Source organism: Mustela erminea, chromosome 19, assembly GCF_009829155.1.
Source record: "Mustela erminea isolate mMusErm1 chromosome 19, mMusErm1.Pri, whole genome shotgun sequence".
Classification (NCBI taxonomy): domain Eukaryota; kingdom Metazoa; phylum Chordata; class Mammalia; order Carnivora; family Mustelidae; genus Mustela; species Mustela erminea.
This window is the reverse complement of record NC_045632.1, coordinates 15394378-15416603: the sequence shown is the minus strand read 5'-3', so window position 1 is coordinate 15416603 and position 22226 is coordinate 15394378. Positions and strand designations below refer to the sequence as shown.

The 22226-nt window shown below is 48.7% G+C and overlaps 2 protein-coding genes across 6 annotated transcripts in view; one reads left to right on the top strand and one right to left on the bottom strand.

Annotated features, from left to right (window-relative positions):
- Positions 1-875: 875 nt before the first annotated feature.
- GMFG (glia maturation factor gamma) lies at positions 876-9575 on the bottom strand. Of its 4 annotated transcripts, none has more exons than XM_032326217.1 (8): positions 9295-9575; positions 4865-4932; positions 4332-4428; positions 4163-4212; positions 3266-3315; positions 1714-1796; positions 1214-1287; positions 876-1068 (listed from the first exon to the last, which is right to left on the bottom strand). In XM_032326217.1, the coding sequence occupies exons 2-8, from the start codon at positions 4865-4867 to the stop codon at positions 997-999; spliced, it is 429 nt and encodes a 142-aa protein (XP_032182108.1). In that variant the 5' UTR covers positions 4868-4932; positions 9295-9575; the 3' UTR covers positions 876-996. The 4 variants fall into 4 exon arrangements, with proteins under 4 accessions (XP_032182108.1, XP_032182107.1, XP_032182109.1 ...); XM_032326216.1 differs by lacking the exon at positions 9295-9575 and adding an exon at positions 9107-9225; XM_032326218.1 differs by lacking the exons at positions 4865-4932; positions 9295-9575 and adding an exon at positions 9107-9130.
- A 496-nt stretch (positions 9576-10071) lies between these two features.
- The window catches only part of SAMD4B (sterile alpha motif domain containing 4B), a 38874-nt gene continuing 26719 nt past the window's right edge, over positions 10072-22226 (top strand). Inside the window, exon 1 of one of the 2 annotated variants that reach the window (XM_032326209.1) lies at positions 10072-10193. The gene's annotated coding sequence lies outside the window, so the exon portion shown is untranslated. The remainder of the gene's footprint in view (positions 10194-22226) is intronic. The other variant, XM_032326208.1, reaches the window with a different exon arrangement.

Below are 22226 nucleotides of genomic sequence, written 5' to 3'. Positions count from 1 at the left end.
CACTGTGGGTGCTCAATAAATGTCCCTCAGAGACAAAGACAGAGGGTCCAAGAGACTCAAAAGCCCAGACATGCCACATGAAAGAAAAAAGAATCTCCCAACTGGGGCAGGTAGGGGGTCCTTTCCCTGACCTTCAACTTCATACCCCTCAGGGGTTCACTGAGAGCCCTAGATCCTCTCACCTTCCCTAGCCTTGGGCCCTCAGGCCTCCCTAACCCCACAAACCACCCACCACAGCAACTCCCTGAAGCAATTATGTCTGATCCTTCAACAGCTTTTCTGCCTTTAAATTCTTCCAGCCTGGGGGCACCTGGGTGGCTCAGTGGGTTAAAGTCTCTGCCTTTTGCTCAGGACATGATCCTAGGGTCCTGGGATCAGAGCCCCACATTGGGCTCTCAGCTAAGCAGGGGTCCGCTTCCTCCTCTCTCTCTCTCTGCCTGTCTCTCTGCCTACTTGTGATCTCTGTCTGTCAAATAAATAAATAAAATCTTTCAATTCTTCCAGCCTGGGGGCTCACTGTCTGCTAGCTCCTAGAGCTGCGGTGAGAAGTAGGGAGGAGGGGAACAGGCACTCTGCCTCCTTCACTCTCAGGAACCCAGGTGGCCATATTCCCCTAGGAGGGCCCCCTCCTGGTTTCAGATATTTTCCAATTCTTCCTGGAAACCCCTCCCCCACCATTCCTCAGCCCGCCAACTCCTCCCCAGAAAAACCTACAGGCCTCTTCCTTTCTTGCCAAGAAACAGGTATCCCTCCCGCCCCTTTTCTTCTGGGACTCAGCGGCCATCTACTTGGTCTGCCTGCCCTCTGCTGGCCCAACGCCGGTACTGCAGGGACCCTCTGCTAGCTCTCCCAAGGAGAAACAGAGACAGAACTGAGATCTCTTGAATTCCTGCATTTTAATTTCCTTAGGGTCTCAGACGTTCAGGTCCTAGGGGTCCCAGTCCCCAGTTTCTTCAGAGACTCCGACATCAGGAATCCAGTTCCTCAGCTCAGAGGTCAACGAAAGAAAGACAACTTCTCTTGGAGCCAGGCTTCAGTGAGGTCATCAGTGGTGCGGATTTCAAACACCTAGGCAGGGAGAGTTCTCCGCATTAAGACCCACTCAGGAAGTGAAGTAGTGAGCCCTCTGGCCCCTTCCCCCACTCAGAACAGGAGCCCAGACCCTCGGGCTCTACCTCCCTAGCCTTGGGGAGCCTCAGCCCCAGGCCCAGACCTTTGTGAGCTCTGCCGTCTGCACCAGTCTGTTTTTACTCCCTGCGTACATCATCTGCTGTTCAGGCTTGCAGCCTGCGTGCAAAAGAAGAGAAAAGAGAGTAACTAGGGGACCCCGCTTATCACTAAGGCTCTAGTTATGTCCTGCAGGCCCTGAAGTTTTCGAAGGGTCCTGGGAGCTGTTCTAAGATGGTCTCTTAAAGCCATACTCAGGGTTTGGGGGCTGTTTGGGGGAGGGACTTGTTATGCTGAGGGTCCCAGGAGAGGGTTTAGAGGCCACGTAGGAGTTTCTAAGTAAAAGGGAGAGGTTATTGGGACTGAGGAGGACAGGTGGGCTCTTAAGGAATCTGAGCTCGCACCCCACCCCAACACCCATGCGCCACACATGCTGCACACTCACAGTTACCAGTCACACATACCTGCACCCACGGACATGCTCTTGCACACCCCAAGCACAGAATCTAAGACCCTCTTGTGGGGACAGGGAGAGCCGTGCCTCACCCACAGGACTGGAGAAGATGAAGCACAACGGGTAGGACACTCGGCCATCCTCGTGCACGTACTTATAGCTGTAAACCACAAACCTACACCAGCCAAAGGGAAATCAAATTCAGTACTTCCGCCTGAAGCCCGGGCCCAATGCCCATTACCGGAGTCCACAGTCTTGAAATCTTGCCTGAGTCTGAGAACCTAGGTCTAACAAATGAGACCCCAGGATACAGGCCGTGAAAACAAAAGGATGAAAAATACTCATTGTAAGTGCTTGTTTGATTCACAATAACCCCCTGACACAAGTGCTCTTGTTATTCCCATACTACAGATGGGAAAACCGAGGCCCAGAGTCACTTAACTGGATTTCTGTGGATACAGGAAAGATTTGAGCCCAGGGAATTCGTGCCTGTAAAGGCTCAAGCACTACGTGGGACCATCCAAAGCTCTAGACCTTTGGGACGAAGGCCAGCGCCCATCATTTGCCAAGCCCAAGGCAAAATGGAAATGTGGGGCCTGCTGTTCAAAAGGCAAGAGAAAAAAAAAAAAGAAAGAAAAAAAAAAGGCAAGAGAAAAGCTGTTCCCTTTGCTCCACAGTCTTTCTCCAGACTGGTCCCTGGCTCTTTAAATTTACTACTTCAAGTCGGGCTCTCTTGGGTATGGGGACACTCACAGGGCAAGTACAGCCGCTGGCTCGCTTGTAGACAGACCTTGGAAATTGTCATGCAGGGGGTGTCTGCCAACCCTGACTCTGACTCTGACCCTCCCCTATCTGCACTCAGACCCCCTGCCTGGGACAGAGGGTAGCAGCGACCAGGGGAGAACCTGACCAACCAGGGCTGATGGAGGGACCATGTGTGAGCTGAAGGCGGCTCCAAGCCCCCAGTACATGCTCCACTTGTCCCACCAGACTTTACACAAAACACTAACTCAAAGATAAAACTATAAAAATTTCCAGATGGCAGACAGCCGCAGAGCACTAAGCCCCGTCTGTGTTTGAGACTCCCTTCTGTGCATGGGGCCCAGCATGACTACACTTATCAGACACCTGGGGAGCCGGTCCTGGCTGGGATGGAGAGCCTGAGATGGCGGGTCAAAATCCTGGTGCACCCCAAATTCACTCCAGTGGAGATGTAAAATAACATGACTAGGCTTCACAGGAGTGTCGAAGACCTCCTTTGTACTAGCTTAGGAGGCTTCACACAGGATTCTCCCCAATCATTAAAGGTCAAACAACTCCCCCACTTCCCAAAGTATTCTCAGGCATTAAAAAAGGAAAATTTCATTTTTTGTTTAATGAAGTGCAATCATGAGACTGAAATCTGACAATGTTTGTACAGAAAGAAAAAGAGAGCAAGCTCTAATATCACATGACTACCAGTGTAAAATTCTGCAATAAAATATTAGTATACAAACAAAAAGTCCTAGGGTGTGAATTCGTGGCCTCGAACCCAGACCAGAACCCACGATTAATACTGGAATCCAACGGGTCCCTCAGTCTGTTCCTTCATCATCACCCTCACCCCTCCCTGGCCTGACCCTCCCCTCACTACCCTCAGGATACCTGGGCTGTCTCTCTGGCAACTCTGTTTTTAGTTCCTCTGGAGAAATGTTCTAGGGGTGAGGGGGGAGAAAAAGAAAAGACCGTCATTAAGTAAGGTCGACCTATGTGCCTAGGCACTGGTCTAAGAAACACACATAGATTAACTCACTGATTTCTCCCACAATTCTGTGCAGTAGCTTCTCCTCTTAGCCCCACTTTACAGGTGAGCAAACTGAGGCCCAGGGTGGTTAAGACACCGGTCCAAGGTTGTGGAGAGCGAGCCACAGGATTCAGATTTGAATCTGGGTTCAAATCGTAACCATTTTGCTACACTGTCTTTTAGAGGACCTGAGAGGGCCCAGCTCCTAGTTGATCCCCCCCACCGCCCCGTCAAACAGCCCCAGCCTCCATGGGCTACCCCCTCAAATCCTTACCACAACACTATGAAGTAAGCCTTATTAGCATCCCTGTGTGACTGATAAAGACATCGAGGCAAGAAAAGGGGAGGTCTATCCTTTTATGCAGGATTTCCACTAGCTTTTTGTTGATTTATCTGGAAACTTTCATTTACATGCCAATAAAATATCATCATCGTTGTCATCACCATCATCATTTTATTGAGCATATTCTATGTGCCAGGCCCACTTCTAGGCCCATGACAAGGATTTAAAGCACTAAATCATAGACCTACCTAGGAGGTAGGTACAAGTAGGTACAGATATCCCCATTTCACAGATGAGAAAACAGAGACCTATATAGGTGAAGTCTCTTGCCTCAAGTCACAACTAAGCTGGGATTTGACCTCCAGTCCTGTCTAGACCCTGAAGTCAGGCTCGTAGCATCAGTTCCAGCCCCCTGGTTCTTTCTCCCAGTCCCACCCTGCCCTTCTCGGTGGCCCCCTCCATCCCATACCCTCACCTGAAATTCTTCCTCAAGCACGACCATCTGCCGGTCCTTGTCCACCTTCACTGGGGAGGGATGGCATATGGGGGTTAGTTGCCCCTTCCATCCATTGGGGACACTAGCCAGACTTCCTTCTTGGCCCCACCCCCTCCGCCAACCTTCCAGGGGAGGAGATGACACTCACTGATCATGGCTGCATTGTCTGTCTCTTTTCTGAAGCGAAATTTTCTCAGCTTTTCCTTTAGTTCAGGGTCCACCTCACACACCACCAGGGAATCCGACTGCCAGAGAAGCCCAGGAAGAGCTTAAGAGAGCATAAGCCCCCCACCCCACCCCGTCAACTTCCCTAAACCTGTTTCCCCAACTACTAATGAAGAGGTGGGCCTGACGGCCCATAGGACGCCCCAGGTACATTAGGGAAAAGGTGCTTTCCGCAGGTGGGTGCCACCCCTTACCAGTGCACGCGTTTGGGGAGCAGGGCAGAGGCTGGGCTCCAGCCCTCTAGGCAGGTGCCCTCAGGGAACAATTGAGGATCTGCTTGCTGGGGACTAAACCCGGAGCCAGAATCTCTATTCCCCCAGCCAGGCCGTTTGCTGCAATGGGGTCACCCTCCCAGCCCCTGACTAGCCCCCAGGCTGACCTTCACCCAGGCAATCTCCCAACCCCAACCCCACCCCAGCCCCCAGCCCTTCCCATACACCCCCTCAGCCCCCTAACCATGACTTTTCTGTCCACAGGCCTCTTCTTTTCTCAGTTCCGCTGTCTTCTAGAGTTGGGGACCAGGGCTGCAGGGGGAGGGGTGTGGGGCAGGGGAAAGGTTTCATCCAACACCACATCCTGTTTATGCCCATTCTGGGACAACTGTCTCAGAGGGCTCCTCCCCTTCCTTCCTTCCCCTCATCTGCCAGGACCTCCCAGGCTTTGCAATCACCCAGACCCAGATTCAAATGCTGCCTTGCTGTGTGACCCTAGCTAGGTAGCTTCATCCCTCTGATTCAGGATTCCTGTAGGGATAAAACAGCCTTACATACCTCCTGGCATGGTGGACATGCTCAATACACTGTACATAAGAGCAAGGTCTGGGGCGCCTCTGTGGCTCAGTGGGTTAGGGCCTCTGCCTTTGGCTGGGGTCATGTTCTCAGGGTCCTGGGCTCAGCCGCATCGGGCTCTTTGCTCCACGGGGGAGGGGGGGGCTGCTTCCTTCTCTCTCTCTCTGCCTGCGCCTCTGCTTACTTGAGAGACAGACATAGCTCTTTAGCTCCTCCCCTCCTCCAGGAAGTTCTCCTGGATCGTCCCCACTCTGGAATATTTTAATTCCAGAGTGGGGACGATCCAGGAGAACTTCCTTGAGGAGGAATATTTTAATTCCAGAGTAGAAAAGGGGCGCTTAGGGATGTTTGCTAGCCAAACTGACACCCACCGTGTTGATGGGGATATCGAGATTCCACATTATCCTGTGGAGACTCCACTCCATTATTCCAGGTAATGCTGGATTTTCTCCTGCACTTATTCAGCCTCAGGGCCTAATAACGGGCCTTACAACAATGGTGTCCAATTGTGTCAGACCAGTACTCCCTTTTTTATTAAGTGCATTTTGTGTTGCCCCCTTTCCCACCATGAAATCAAAGTCCTAGATAATGTAACCTACTTAAACCACAAACTCCTATCCCCCAAATCAATACAGTGTCCTGTCATATAAAGGAGAAATAAAAGGGAAGTAATTTATGGGAAAATTCCCTGTATTTCAGTGAGAAAATAAAAGCCAACAAGAGACTCTTCACTAGGGGCGCCTGGGTGGCTCAGTGGGTTAAAGCCTCTGCCTTGACTCAGGTCATGATCCCAGGATGGGATCAAGCCCCGCATCAGGCTCTCTGCTCAGCGGGGTAGCCTGCTTCCCCATCTCTCTCTGCCCGCCTCTCTGTCTACTTGTGATCTGTCAAATAAATAAAATCTTTGAAAAAAAAAAAAGAGAGACTCTTCACAGGTTCCTGCTCCCCAGTGGCTGGCCCGCCATATTGGCTCAGCTTCCCCCCACCCCCAACCCTCACCTTCCTGAATCCCTCCACGGGCACTGGATCCCACCCCTCCCCCCGAGGGACAGGGGTCACTAGAGCTATTCTCCCTTTCCCTGCATCATCAATGTTCCCATCCCTACTAGATCTTTCCTCTCAGTCTACATGTAGGGTTGTCTTCCTTCTTTTTTTTTTTTTTAATATGATTTTATTTATTTGAGAGAGACAGAGAGAGCACGCGCACGAGAGGGGAGAAGGTCAGAGGGAGCAGCAGACTCCCCATGGAGCTGGGAGCCCGATGAGGGACCCGATCCTGGGACTCACAAATCATGACCTGAGCTGAAGGCAGTCACTCAACCAACTGAGCTACCCAGGCGCCCTGGGTTGTCTTCCTTCTTACAAACGAAGAACCCCATCTCCCGTCCAGCATTGCCCATTCATTTCCTTCCCTTTTAAGCAAAACTTCTCTAAAGAATCATCTATACTTGCTGCTTCCAATGTCTCCCCCTGATTTTCTCAACTCTCTCCCAGCAGATTGTGACTCCTGTCCCCATCCCCTGTCATAGCCTTGTCTGGGCCACCAATGACCTCTATGGTGTTGGACTTACTGGTCAATTCTCAGTCTTTGTCTGTTGTGCCCTGGCAGCTGCATGTGTCACCATCCATCCTTCTCTGTACCCTGAATTAACACTTTCTTCACTTGGCTTTCAGGACAACACCCTGGCCTGGGTTTCCTCTGAGTGTTCTGGCTGTGCTCCTTCTCGGCCCCTTGCTGATTCTTTTTTTTTTTTTTTTAAAGATTTTATTTATTTATTTGACAGAGAGAGATCACAAGCAGGCAGAGAGGCAGGCAGAGAGGCAGGCAGAGAGGAGGAAGCAGGCTCCCTGCTGAGCAGAGAGCCCGATGCGGGGCTCGACCCCAGGACCCTGAGATCATGACCTGGGCCGAAGGCAGCGGCTTAACCCACTGAGCCACCCAGGCGCCCCTGATTCTTCCTTTTAACAGTGGGGTGTCCCAGGGCTCAGTCCTTTGTCTCCTTCTCTTTTTCACCTACTGTCCTCTCCTGATCTCATCCAGTCTCTTGGCTTTCAAAGGGCATACCCCAATTATTTCTCCAGCCTAGGTTTCTCTGTGGACTCTACATAGACTCCTACATCCAGCTGCTAAGCTGATTATCTCCACATGGATGTCTCAGTCATCCTTAACCTGTCTCATTCCTCTCACTGTACATCAGAATTGTCAGTTCTGAACTTGGATATGTAACCAGAACCTTCCCATCTCCCCCCTCCATGCACAGCCCATACCCTGGTCCCCCAAATCTTCATCTCCTGCTTGAACTCTTGCAGCAACCTCCTCACTGTCCCCTTGTGCCCACCCCGCCCCCACAGAGACACTATTTTTCACAGGACTGCCATAGGGATCTTAATAAAACCCAAGGCAGATGACACACTTCCTCTCTCAAATCCTCCTACAGCCTCCATGTTATTTGGGTAAAAGCTAGTTGTAAAAGCTAGAATCCTTACAGTGGCCTTTATCTGCCACCACCCCTCCTCCATTACCACCTGGACCTTGTCTTCTCCTACCCTCCCCTCTTTGGTCACTCCATTGCAGCCACATTATCCTCTTTGTGGTTCTGTGAATAAGCCTGCCACTGGGCCTTTGCACTTGCTGTTCCCTCTTTTAGGAACCTTCTTTCCCTTATGGCTTACCCCTTCCTTTCTTCAGATCTCTGCTCAAACCTCACCTGATCACACCTTTCCCCCAGCTAAAACAGTGCTGACCTCATCACTCCATCCCCTCAGCTTGCTTTATTTTTCCCTGTAGTACTTATCACCAAGTCACATTATATTTATTTATTTATTTATCGTGTCCCCTAGAGGCGCCTGGGTGGCTCAGTGGGTTAAGCCTCTGTCTTCGGCTCAGGTCATGATCTCAGGGTCCTGGGATCGAGCCCCACATGGGCTCTCTGCTCAGCAGGGAGCCTGCTTCCCCCTCTCCCTCTGCCTGCCTCTCGACCTACTTGTGATCTGTCAAAATAAATAAATAACATCTATTTATTGTGTTCCGTCAACCAGAATTTAAGCTTCAGGCATGAATGTAAGCTTTGTTCCATTGCTGAATTTCTAGAAACAAGGTTCTAGTGAACCTTGAAGCCCCTGACACATATTAGGTACTTGAGTATCACTGAGTTTGATACTCAAGTACCTAATATGTGAATAAATGAAATGGTATCTATTGAACTACTCTACATGCCACGAAGGTTTTGCTTAAACGGAGGAGGTAATGGATGGGATTCCATACCCTCTGCCAGCCTGGCTTGAAATGAACTTTCCTCACTGCATTTTCCTGTCTGGCTGTCCCTTCTCAATCTTGGACAGATGCCCATTCCTTTGCTCAAACCTTAGGTGTCCTCCTTTCTTAGGGTTCTGTTGAGTCCTTGTCTCCATTCAACCTTCGTATCCTCCAAGGCTAGATCACCCACAGCTTCAATTACCATCTTTGATGAACCTCAAATCTTGGTTTCCGGCCCCAAGTTCTCTTAAGCTCCAGACCCATCTCTGTGCAGCCTCCTGCCCGCCCCCGCCCCCCCACCCACGCCTCCGCCCCGCTGCTGGGTAGCCCACATTGGACTCAGCATCTTCCAAACTTGCTTCTCTTCTGGGTCTCCTTTTGAGGGAGAAACCACTAACCCCTAACCCCCCCATCCAGAGGCCTTGTCTAGGATTTCAATCTCTCTCCCGGCTCTGCAGCCAGTCCCAAGACAGGTTCACTAGGCCTCCTGGGCGTCTCTTCCACCCACACCTCCTCCCTTTCCCACAGTCCCACCCCAGTGCAAACGCCCCTGTTCCACCCCAACTGCCTCCCTTTACTGAAGGCCCAGTTTTATTCCCTCCAATCCACGCTCCATATGAAAGCCGGAGCCATCTTTCCAAATCCCCAACTCACCATGACTCTCCCTGACTTGAAGCCTTTCCATGGCTCCCTAGCGTCCTCAAGACAAGCCCAAACTCCCTCAAGTGGCCAAACATCTGGCCACAGCTCCTTTCCCACCACTCCTTGCCCGGAACTCTACACTCCGTCCACCCCGACTGTATTTTCTTTGGAGTTCCTCAATGACGCCATGTCTCGGTCACCTTATGGGTGAGGGCCCCCGCTCCGCTTAGTCACCAGATCCAGGAAAGCTTGTGGAATGAACAGATTACAATAGTCAAAGCAACAACTCCCATTTGTTGACGACCTCCATTGTGCCAAGCGCTTTCTACGCATCGTCTCTTTCAATCCTATTCCCACTTGGGACACGAAGCAGCAAGTTCAGACAGAGTTGCGGTGATGGAGCTGAGCGTCCAGAGCCTGAGCGCCAAACTGTAAGCTGGACGCTCGGGCCCACTTGGGCCCAGGCCTTAGGCGGACGGTGCAAGAGGGGAGGAGAGGCAGGCCTTGAACACCAGATTCAGGAATTGTGACCTAGCTCACCGCCGCTGAGGTAGACGGGCGCGAGACTGCCCCCTGCGGGCGGGGAGGCCCAATCCCCGGCTCCGCCGCGCCCGTCGCCCATGGCAACGCCGCGCGCGCGCCCCGCCCGCCCGCCCCCAGGTCCCGGAGGGGCCGACTGCCCGTCAGCCCCGCGGTCAACCAATCCCAGCGCGTGGGGGGCGGGCCTCTTGGGCTTCGCTCAACCCCCAGCGTTCCCCTCTCCGCCAGGACCCCGCCTTTCTCCGCGCACACCTCCCGCCCTTCGGGCTGCCCTCGCCGCCCGTTGGCGGGCGCGCCGTTCGTCACCGCGGCGTGAGCTAATGCCGGCGAGCAGCGGCCCCGGCGGGGCGGGGCCAGGGGCGGTGACGCACGGCGCGGTGACGCAGCGCGACGGCGGCGGCGGCGGCGGCGGCGGCGGCGGCGGCGGCGGCGGCGGCGGCGGCGGTGGTGGTCGGTGCGGGAGGAGGGCGGGGAGCTCGCGGGCCGGAGAGGGGGGAGACGGCGGCGGCGGGGGCCTGAGGAGGCCCGAGCGGCGGCGGCGGCGGCGGAGGCCGAGGCGGTGAGTCGCGGACAGGGCCGGGCGGCGGCAGGGCGGCGGCGGGTCGGGGCGCGCGGGGCTCACCTCAGGGCGCCCCAGGCCGCGCGGGCGGCCCCGCCCCCTCAGGGACCCCGAGCGGCGGGCGGCGGCGAGCGCGGGCCTCGGGGGTCCCGGCCCTCGAGAGAATCCCCCACCCTCGACCCCCGAGTCGCCCGCCCAGGCCGCCTGGGAAGCTTTTCTCCGAAACCCTCCTCACACCCTGGGGACCGCGAGGGGCCGGGGGACCTACCCCCGAACCACCCCCCCCGCAGGTCTGCCTCAGACACCTCCTTGGAGGGTGTTCTCACAGCCACGCCAAAGCCGCCCCAGAGCCCCCTTGAAAACCCGCACCCCTTTTCCTGCCCGAAATCTTTCCGAAAGACCCCCCGGCCCCCCTCCCCGCCTTACGTCCACAGAATCTTGTCCAGACGCCGGGTTAGGTCTCGGAAATCTTCCCCAGCGAACCCCTCCTCTGGCCCCAGATCCCCATCCTCCTCCTCCGTCCAGAAATATTCCCCGGAGGCCACTCCTCATCTATTCCAACAATGTGTGTCATATCTCCTCCCCGAGCCTCCCTCATAAGCCCTAAAAATCTCCTGCAGTCTCCCTGAGATCCCCTCCAGACCCCGCACATTCCAGAAATCTTCCCCAGAGACCTATTTCGCATATCTCCACAATCTCCTCAGGTCTTCCGCCTCATAGGTCCCAAGAATTTTCCCTCCTACCTACCCCCACACCAGAAATCACCTGGGAGATGTTTCACACATGGCCCCCAAATCTCCAAACCCCTCCCTGCCACCATGTCCTTTGGAATGTCCCTGACATACCCTGAAATTCTTCCTCAGAGACTCTGAAATGTCCTCACATCCCCAAAATTCACCTGGAGGACCCTCCCTCCACCCAAGCGCCAGCCATCTCCCATACACACTCCCCCTTTGCGAAGTCATTCCTTAGGACCCTTCCACAGATCCCAAAGATTTCTCCCAAAGATTTTGGGTCCCCCAAGTCTCACCAGCCTGAAATACCTTAGAGATCACCCTCACATACCCCAAGAATCTTCCCCCAAGACCACCCTCACTTCTCCCAAATGTCTCCTCCAGAGAGTCACTGAAATCTTTGGAGAACTCATATCCCATATTCCAAAAGCCTTTTCCACAAGCCCTGTTACCTATCCCAACTCTTACTCGGTAACTTACACCACATGTTCCACAAATTTCTTCAGGATTCCAAAAAGGTCCCTTGTAGTCTCTGATATCCTCTAGAATTCTCTTTAGATGACCCTTGAAAATCCCCCTTTCTAGACTGGCTTTTAGTTGAAGTTTCAAAACCTGTTAAATTTTAAGACTCTTCATGATCTCTGTGAGATGCAGTTTTTCCAAGATGTCCTCACATCTTCTTGGAGACGTCGGCAACCCCTTGAGCTCTCCTGGTATAAGCCCTTGAAATCCCTCCCAGAGACCCTTCCGACACACCCCCAGAACCCACTGAATCACTGTTCAGAGCTCCTGCCTTACTAAGACACTTTGCCTAGAGACTTCCCTCCCTGAGCTCTTCCTCACAGGTTCCCTCACATCCTCTAGAACCTCCTCCCTATTCAGTCTTCCCTTAAAATAACTGAGGTCCTGCTCTTAGAAAGTCCCAGAATTCTTTCTGAAAGACCTTCTACCCTGACATTCCCACATTCTACTCAGAAGACCCACTTTTCCCATACTTTATCTTTCGAAGACTTTACTCAGAGGTTTCTCCTCATCTAAGCTCATCTAAGCTTAGGAGTTCCTGAAAAGATCTCTGCCATCCTGCCCCAGCACATCCAAAGCCTTTCTCTGGAGACCACACCTCCTGCAGACACCCTTTAGAGAATTTTCTTCAAAATTGCCCTGCATGGACAACCTAATCCTTAGCACTTTCTGAGACTTCTTCGGAACATTGCCTCATGCTTCCATTCAGTACCCTATCAGATTTACCCCTTTTAGGATTCCTGTTTATATCCTCTCACCACCTCTGTTCTTTTTTCTTTGAAATCAACTCAGAGATCCTTCTCAGCTTTGAGTCTCCTTCCCCACATTGTCCCTTCAGAGGTCCCCAGCATCTTCCAGGTTCCCCTCACCCTCTAGAGCCTCCACTGTCTCCTTTTAATGAAAAGATCCTCAAGAGACAGCCTCACCTCTTGAAATCTCAACCTTCAGAAACAGGCCGTTTTGTTTTTTTTTTTAGGTTTCATCCTCAAAGACGACTCCTCCCTTTGGAAATTGAGAGACCCTCAACCCCCTCCTTAGAGACTTCCATAGGACTCCCCCATTTTCTTTTCAGCAGCCTTCTCCTTCCTTTTCCCGTTTGAGGGCCTCCTCACTAAAGAATCCCTTCCCCTATACCAGTGATCCTTAAAGCACGGTCCTTGGGCCAGCAGCATCAACATCACCTGGGAACTGGTTAGAAATGCAGATTCTTGGGTCCAGCCCAGACCTATTGAACCCGAAGACCTGAGAGTAGGATCCAGCAGTCTGTTTTTCTGGTGCATGCTTGAGTTTGAGAACCATTGTCCCCCAAGAAGATTTCCCTTTTGCCACAGAAAGCCCCCTGAAAGATGCTTCAGGGTATACCTCTGGACTCCTGCCCACCCCCATTTTCCTGAGAGTCCCCATTGTGAAATATCCATCCTCCAAAAAGTCTGCCTCCTTGAAAGGATTCTGGCTTCTCTCAGAGGTTACCCCACCCTCTGAGCAATTACTTCATATTCTACCTTCAAATGGTTTATTTACAGGTCTCCCTCAGCACTTTCACCTTCTGGCTTCCCTTCCACACCATACCCCAGCCTTTGGGGCTTCGCTTCAAATTGATATCTCCTTGAACACATGTCCATTTCTAATCTTCATCTGTTTCTCTCCACGTAGGCACTCTCCCTTTAAGACACCCTCAGGTTTTTTCATTCTCTGTGTCTTACTGTTGAGAGTCCTCTCTTTTACTTCTTAGAGCACTACTCACCTTCTCCCTTGTAGTTTTTCATGTACTTGTCTACTCATCCTCACTGGACTAGCCAGTTTGGAAAGTACTGGGATGTGTCTTACTTGTCTCTGAATCCCACACTGGTATCTGCCCTCTGTAAGTTACTGGGAATTATTAGAGAATGGGCAACTCCTCCTCCTGCATTTGGCAAGAAATCTCTTAAGTTTTTCAGCTCTCACTCCCCATTCAGGTTCTATACACCTTCCCCACCCCCTCTTGTCCTCTCTCTCTACCCAGCTCCCATTGTCTCTCCTCCTAGAAGAGGCTGTCTTGCCCCTCCTACTGCTGTTTGAGGGACTTTTCTGTGTGCTCATTCCTGATTCTGAGCTGCCTTAGGTCCTATTCTCGGTGACCTGCAACCCATCCTGGTTAGCTTCTCACCTTTGTAAGTCTGGGGCCTCCACAGGGCTCTCAGCTTTCTCTGAGGGATTCTGTTTCTCTCTAGGGTCTAGAAGAGGAAACAGAGATCACAGGATAAACAGTGGGGCCTGCCTTCATTGCGCTCACAGTACATTAGAGGTTTTGGGCAGGTACATGGGACAGAACATGAGGTACAAATATATGCTGTGGAAATTTGGCAGTGAAAGAGGGATCCTTTTATTTGTAAAGACTTCATGGAAAGGTGGTTTTGGGGCTCGGTGATGTTCCACAGGAGTTGGGACGGTGGTGAGTAGCCTTCTAGGCAGTTAACAGCTTTGCAGTGGGCCAAAGACAAGAAGAAGGCCTCCTCATCTCCCACTCATGCATCTCTTCTCTTCACTTAAAGGACAGAGATGAAAGCAAACAGATCTCTTCAATCTCTGTTGTATTTGCCAGCTGCACTTTTGTGACCCATAGAGTGATAATACTAATGGCTACTATTTATTGAGTAATTACTATTTGCCAGTCACTGTCTAAACGCTTCACATGTATTCTCATCTCGTGTTCCTTATAGGAACCCTATGAGGTAGGTAAGCTACAATTAATCTCATTTTACGAATGGTGAAATTGAAGACAGGTGGCACAAATAGGTCTCGGGACCCTGTCAGTCCCAAGATGATAGTGCCATGAGTCATAGAGTTGGATTTTCTGTTCCGATAGGGTTGGGTGCAGTGAGACGTTGTAGCATAATGGTTAAGTATGCTGATTCTGGGGCCAGACAGGGTTTCCATCCCACATTGTCACTTACCAGTTTTGTGACCTAGAATAATTACTTAAATTTTGTTCTGGTTCTTAGTTTCCACATCTAAAAAATGAAACTAATAATGATATTCTATATTATAAAATTATTGTAAGGATTGAACTAGTTAATACATATAAAGTATCTAGAACAATGCCCTGTGTATAACTGCTCAGTGTTACCAAGAATAAATGGCTCATAAATAAATGGCTTAGGTGAGCCTGTACTCCAGAGACGAAAATGACAGAACCTTAGTTCGAACTGGTTTAATCAAAAAAGAGAATTAATTGGCTTGTGTTACTAAAAAGTCCAGGTCTAGATTGGCTTCAGACCTAGCTTTATCCAGGAGTTCAAACACTCTTTTCAGTAATCTCTGCCCATTTCTCCAAAGAGTTAGCTTCATCCTCAACAGGTTTCTACTTGTGGTGACTAAGATGGCCTTCAGCAACTCCAGGTTTACATCCTACCTCCTTAACAGCCTTAGTGGAAAGAGAACTCTTTCCTGAGAGCCCCAGTGTGAAAACAGTTTCTTCCCTGAGTAAGTGTGAAGTAACAGAAGATCCTTAGGGACATGTTTGGGGTTCTATACCCTGGAATTGTCTCTTGCTTGCTGAGGTTGCTGTGATTCCATACCACAACCTTACTGAGTACTGGTGACAGTCTTCCTCCTCCCTTGTTCTTCAGCCCTAGTCATTCTCCACTCTGTGATTGTTTGGATCCAGAGAGTCAATGGTTAGCCTGACCCAACCAGACTTTCCTTTGGGATCTTACTGATAGAGACAGGGAAGAGATGGCTGCCCAGTTTTCATGGTAGCTCCAGGGTAGGGTAGCGGAATCCAGGAGTAGTGGTGTTTAGTTTTGTACTTCAACTTTGGGTTTTTTGGACCCTGAACTTTGTGAAGAGTTAGGTAAATTACTTTGAGTAGAGTTTTGTTTTGTTCTAGTGTAAATTTGTTGAATAGAGTCTGATTGAGGGCAGGTTATAGAACAACAGTGTTTGCAGTATAAAAGTTTCAACTCTAGCAGTTAAACAATTTATGGAGGCACTTTATGGAGGCACTGAAGAAACAGTCGAGGTATTGGAACTCATGGTGCTTACATTCTGATGGGGCAGTGGAGAGATACATAAACAGATCTGTGATATGTGCTATGAAGAAATTAAAACAGTAGAGTGAAAAAGAGGGTGGCTGTGGCCACCATATTCAGAATGGTCAGAATTGGCCTCTGAGGATGTGACAATTGAACCTGATAACCTCAAAGATGAGAAGGCATAATTGTGGGGTGATCTTGGAGTGGGGCATTCCAGTCTAAGCATTGTTTTATGTGGAGAAAGGACTGCTGTAAGGGTTGTGGGGGCGGGAGGGGGAATATTTCACAGATATATTGAGGGTGTGCTTGCTGTGTGCCAGGTGCTATGCTAGGAACTGAAAACATAGCCATGAATAATAGAGCCACAGTCTTTCCTTCCCTGATGGATCTTACAGTCTAGGTATTTCTGGAAGAGCTGCAGCCTTCAAAGAAATACCTTTGGATATCAGACCGAAAACTCCTTCCTGGGGAGATGAGGAAGACTGGGGCACATATGAACCCAGATCTGATTGATGGGAGGGAACCAGCCATGTGGTGATCTGGGAAGAACATTTCAGGTAGAGGGGTCAACAAAAGTGACAGAAACCTTGAGATGTGTTCAAGGAACAACAAGGAAACCAGTGTAAGGGAGAAGGGGCAAGGTATTGGAGAGGTTGACAGAGTCTAGATCACATAGGACCTTGTGGGCCTTGGTAAGGAGTTCATATGTTTATTTAAGAGACTTCGGAAGCTATAGAGGGTTTTTAAAACAAGACAGTGACATGGTCTGACTTCGTTACTTCCTTTTTCTTTTTTTGTTGAATTTTCACTGGTGGGCACCTGGGTGGCTCAGTTGGTTAAGCAACTGCCTTCAGCTCAAGTCATGGTCCCAGAATCTTGGGATCGAGCCCCACATCGGGTTCCCAGCTTCATGGGGAGCCCGCTTCTCCCTCTAACCTTCTCAGCTCTCATGCTCTCACTCTCTCTCAAATAAATAATTAAAATCTTAAAAAAAAAAAAAAGAGTTCATTGGTTTCTGCAAGGAAAACAGGTAAAAATGGAAGCAGGAGGTTGATTAGGAGGCATTACGTTTGTCCAGATGAAAAAAGATGGTAACTTGAATATGATGGTGGCAGTAAAAAATGAGAGAACTAGATGTATTTTCAGTATAGAGAAAATAGGACTTAATAATGGAATTAGAGAGCTGGGGGTTGAGGGGTAGGGAGAGGGTGGTTCGGTTAAAGGACATTGTGGAGGGTATGTGCTATGGTGAGTGCTGTGAAGTGTGTAGGCCTGACTATTCACAGACCTGTACCCCTAGGGCTAATAATACATTATATGTTAATAAAAAGTTAAAAATTAAAATAATGGGATTAGAGAGAGAGGGGAATCCAGGATGATAGTAGCTAACAGCTCTGTAAGAGTAGGTACTATTTTAAACCCATTTTACAGATGAGAAAACAGTCACAGGAAGGTGAAATCTCTTGCCCAAAGTTACATAGGTAGTAAATGGTAGGATTCTGTTTCCAACCCAGACAGCATAGTCCCAGAGCCACTTGAGTTTTGGGAAAGAAAAAGGAGGGCATGTTAAGTTGATGTTAAGAAAAAAAGAATTATCAAGACCAGATGAATAGATCTTATGGAAGAGAAAGGAGTCCAAGATGACTTTAAGAAATTCTCAGTTGTCCACAAAAAGGTGATAGTTGAACCTGTGGGAGTTGATTATCAAGTGAAGGATACTAGTATAGAGAAAGGAAAGAGCTGAAGATGGAGTTACATTGGAGAAGGGTCAACACATTTAAGCATGGGATGAGTGAAAGAGAGCAATACATGGGGGCAGGGGGACGGGATACCAGCTTCCTCTCTACTTCAAGTTTTCCCACAGCTTTCCAGGAGGCCCTGCCTGGCTTCTTCCCTCCTCTCCCTCTGTTCCCGAGAACTATTCATACAAAAGCCTCATTCTTGGCTGAGACAATATTATACATATTTTGCGTACATATTTCAAGAGTTTCTGAAAATAATGGTTGATCTTTATAAAAAGGAAGTTGAGTTGGGCGCCTGGGTGGCTCAGTGGGTTAAGCCGCTGCCTTCGGCTCGGGTCATGATCTCAGGGTCCTGGGATCGAGTCCCGCATCGGGCTCTTTGCTCAGCAGGGAGCCTGCTTCCTCCTCTCTCTCTCTCTCTCTCTGCCTGCCTCTCTGCCTACTTGTGATCTCTCTCTGTCAAATAAATAAATAAAAAATCTTAAAAAAAAAAAAAAAAGAAAGAAAAAAATAAAAAAAAAATTAAAAGGAAGTTGAGCTCCCTTGGCATCTGACATTCTCCTGTTCTTCTCAAGTCAGGATAGTGAGTTAACCTTAGGTAACTAGCCTGGTACCTTATTCATGAATTATGAGTTCTTCAGAGGCCTAGGTGGGTGCTATAGAAGGGCTAAGAATGGGTAAGAAGGTTAACAGGACCCCCCTTATTTATCCAGAGATGTTGGCATTAAAGGGTTTACCTTTTGCCCAACTTTTCTAGGCAGTGGAAGTGAACTTATAGGAGGTTGTAACATTCTTAGGAACAAGCAAGAGCTCTTAAGCTGGACAGACTGGCCTTGAAAATCTCAGCTTAGCTGGGTATAGTCTTAGGAGGCTTAACCTTTTCTGTGTCTGTTTCTCCTTTTGTGAAATGAGGATAATAATGTGTGTGTACATCTGTAGAATACATGTGTACCTCGTGTATATATGTGTAATATAGCATATATGTTGTTTTTAGAATCAAATGAACTCATCCACAAAAAGCTGTTAGCATGAGGTCTAGCATATGACACGATAGGTGGTATAGGGAAATATGCTAAGCATTCATATAGGTATTTTTATACACATTGTTTCATTTAATCTTACAAGAAGATTCACTGAGGAAGAAACTGAGTTACTTGCTTAAGGTCAACAGAGTAAGTAAGTATCAGCAGGAGAGCCCAGGTTTCAGCCATATCTGACTCCACAGTCTGGCTTCTGGATGAGGAGAGCTGACCTGCGGAGGTACCTCCTATCTGTGGGCCACCTCTTGCTGTTTGAAGCCAAAGAGGGGAGCCTAGTGAACAGTTTTTCCTAGAACCTCTTAGCCAATTTTGGCTTCATTTCCCACCTTCCAGGGTTGATAGATGCTTTCAAAGAAGGTTACTTGGTCCGTTGAAGACCAAATATGGCAGTGGTAATATTGGGACTGTCCAAGAGGCTTTTGCCATAGGGGTCCCCCTCTAGAGTCTTGCCTCAAAGGAGAGAGTCATTTTTGGTCACATGAATACAAGACCAGAGCAGTGGTGAGTTCTGTTTTTGTATGGGATCAGTCAAGGCTCTTCCAACTTCAGGTGATAGAAACAACTGTCCTTAGCCCAAAAGGAATTTATTGGTCCATATAACTGAAGAGTTTGAGGTGAGGAGGCTTCACGCTAGCTGGATTTGATCCAGAGCTTCAAATGTGAACAAGGCTCCCTCTTTGTCCCCTTACCTCTTGACTCTGCTTTCATCTGTGTCAGCTTCATTCTGAGACAGGCTCTCACTGTGAGGTAGCAGAAGTGGCAGCCAGTAACATCAGGAGATGTTGCATAATGTGAGCAGCTCTAATGGAGAACTTATTCTCCCCAGTAGTTCCAGCAGGAATCCAGTGAGGACTTTCTTGGCCAGTAGATTTTCTGTGTCTCCTCCTGGAGCCAAGGAAGACAGTTATTTTCCAGAGGTACCAGAAGATGGGAATGGCTGTCTGGCAAGCAGATCCACCAGAATCCATCACCGTAAAGTGCCTTGCAGTAGTCGGTGCTGATGCCTCTTTCCTGGCCATCATATCAGCGCAGCCCTTCCCTTCTCATTGCTTGCCAAGCACCCAGGACAGGAGGTAGCTGGGGACCTCTGGCCCTTCAATGGAAGAAGGCCATACAGTCCTCTCCAGTCACTATCCACACCAAACACCCAGCATCCTTCTCCTATCCTAAAAGTGACTGTTGCTCTAAACCCCCTAGTGTTTACTGAGGATTGTCAGAACCATGGCTGGGCATTAGATTCTCTGTGCCAATCATGTTCCCGAGCAGCTGGGTGGCATGAGAGAGAAGGATAGTTAGCAGACTTTTGGTCTTTTCCCAGTTTGTGTCCATCTATTCCGAGGACTACAGGCCACAGGCTTTGTTTGTTTCTTAGATAGTGGTTCGTTTTTGCTGTTTTAATGTGAATTTGTTTCCAATATTTAAAAATAGCTGAATTTTATTTAAAAATCCTGATTTCTGGTTCCTCTTTAAAAAACTAAAAAAAAAAAAAAAAACAAAACCTGAATTACTAAACCTAGCAATACTGGGCCCACATTCCCCCATGGCAGCAGTTGATTAGAGCTAAAACAAGTGACTTCTCCCTTTAGACAGGGTAAGTGCTTTCAACTCACTGTAGTCCTCACCAGCGTGCTTCATTCAAAACCTGGCCTTAACTATTAAGTGTCATGTTTGAGGCCCTGCCCTCTCCCACAGCTTTACTTATTTGGGGAAAGAAGCTGGTCAGCAGTTTATTTGGGGGGCACAGTGATGTTGCTTAGGAAAAGTAACAACCCAGTAAAAGTTTATGGGAAAGAGAGTGCACATCTTTGGTCTTGTTCGTGGATTTGGTCATCTTTTTGCCGTAAATGCTGTTGGCATATCAAACGTCTCGTCACAAATGTTCTCTCTGAAATAGTAACATGTCCTTCTATCTTATGAGTTGCTACCCAGTGAAGGAATCCCTCCCACTCCCAAGGGATGTTCATCTAGCCTCCACTTGACCACTTCCAGCAGCCAAGGAGCTTATTACCTCCTCACATGGCAGCCAGTTCCTTTCTTGGACAGATATATTATTTTAAAATTCTTCCTTATGTTGAGGCAGCTGCTGTCTTCTTGGGGCCGAAAGCCACAAAATGCTGGAGCTGGGAAGGGAAACTGATTATTTCAGGCATGTGAACTACCACTCATCCATCCTGCATCCAGGGCAAACATTGGTAATCAATCACAGTGTTCTTTCTCACTGAACCGGAAGTAGAATGCAATCATAAAACTTTCTCAAATAAAATTTTTTGAAAATTACGTAAGTAATATATGTTTACTTGCAACTAGTGAAATGCTACAAAGTTATATGAAGAAAGTTAATAATTCCTTCTCTCCAAGGTAACCAATGTGAACAGCCCAGGGTGTGTCCTTGTACACATTTCCTTATACACATGCGTATATAGATACTGTAAGATATATAAGGGTTTTTGTGTGGCTTTTTATCTTTTTATAAAAATGCGATTGTATTGTATGTATTACTACAGAGCTTATCATCCCTGTAGGTTGGTGGTTAAAAGATCAAACACTATATAGTTCTGTTGTGTTTTTTGTATTCTGCTATCAGGATCAAGCATGTTTTTAAAAGCTATCCCATTGTGTGAGGTGTGTCGCCAGTTTATTATCCCATACAGTATCCCATCATGTGAGGTGTGTCCCCAGTTTATTAATCATTGCCCTTTGATGGCTGTTCCTGTTGCTCCATATCTTTGGGCTCCTTCTCACCACCGTGCTCCAAGCAGCCTCTACCAGTCGTTTGGAGTTAGCCTCCGAGGTAAAACCCATTTGTTGTGTCTGATCCAGTCTGGCTCCTTACACATTGCAGGGAAGGGAAGCAGACTAGTTTAAAGATCAAAGTGAATCAGTGTCTGGGGCAAGACTAGAACTGAATTTTCTTGACTCTCTACATTTCCCATGTCACCTCTGACTTCCAGCCATTTTCCCTGGTTCTCCTCTGGAGTAAAAGAACAAATCTAATTCCTCTTCTGTGTGCTACCCCTTCAGATATTCAAAGTCAGTTATGCCATTCTTTCTGAGTCTTTTCTTCCCCTGGAGAAATTTCCCTAGTGCCTTCAAATTTTTCTCTTGGGACAAGGTTTCTAAATCTGTTTACCATCCAGTGGGCCATTCCTTCTATCATCTTCTCGCCCCGAGGCTGTAGAAATCTCAAGTGTGACTTTCATGCTTACCATCTTTATTCATTCTTTCAACAAATACATATTGAGCACCATCTATGTGCCAGTCACTGTTCTGGGCACCGGGTGACCCGATAGCTTGCTTTTTGATGGAAAGAGAAACAACAAAAATAAGATGATGGTACCTGAGGGTGTCAAATTATATAGAAGAAATAGTATTAATATGACAGAATCCTTAGATTGGATGGTCAGGGAAGCTCTCTCAGGAAGTAACATTAAGCTGAAACCTGAGTGACAAGTAGGGGCCAGCCATAAGTAGGTCTGGAGGAAGAGAATTCCAGTGAATAAGAAATCTTGGTACAAGATGAGGCTGGAGAGGCCACAGGAGTCTTGCAGGGCCCTGTAGGCCAAGATATGGTCAGGTTTAGTTTAGGTTTCATTTAAGTGCAGTGGGAAGTCATTGGAGGATTTAAGCCAGGAGGCAACGATTGATTTCCTTTTAAAAAAAGATTTCTGGGGACACCTGGCTGGCTCAGTCAGAAGAGTGTACAAATCTCAATCTTGAGGTCATGAGTTCAATCCCCACATTGAGTGTAGAGATAAATAAAAGGGTATCTGGGAGATCTGTTTAACTTGGAACACATTTCATTTCCCCTGTGCTTTTCCTTATATCCAAAAGGATTGACATCTGGGCCAGTTTGCTCTGTTCAGGTGTCCCACAGAGGATTTGCCAGGTGAACCACAGCCATCTTCAGATGGACCTCACAGCCCTGCTCAGCAGGAGCATGGAAGTTCAGGGAGATAGCAGTAGCTCTCTAAGATCTGAGCCC

Bases quoted from the DNA above. Each gene is read 5' to 3' on its own strand.
- GMFG (XM_032326217.1), bottom strand. The intron at 3,316-4,162 runs GTGAGGGTATGG...CCTCACCCCTAG, and splicing joins TGCTTGAGGAAGAATTTCAG to AACATTTCTCCAGAGGAACT. The intron at 1,069-1,213 runs GTCTGGGCCTGG...CTCCCTGCCTAG, and splicing joins AGACGGCAGAGCTCACAAAG to GTGTTTGAAATCCGCACCAC.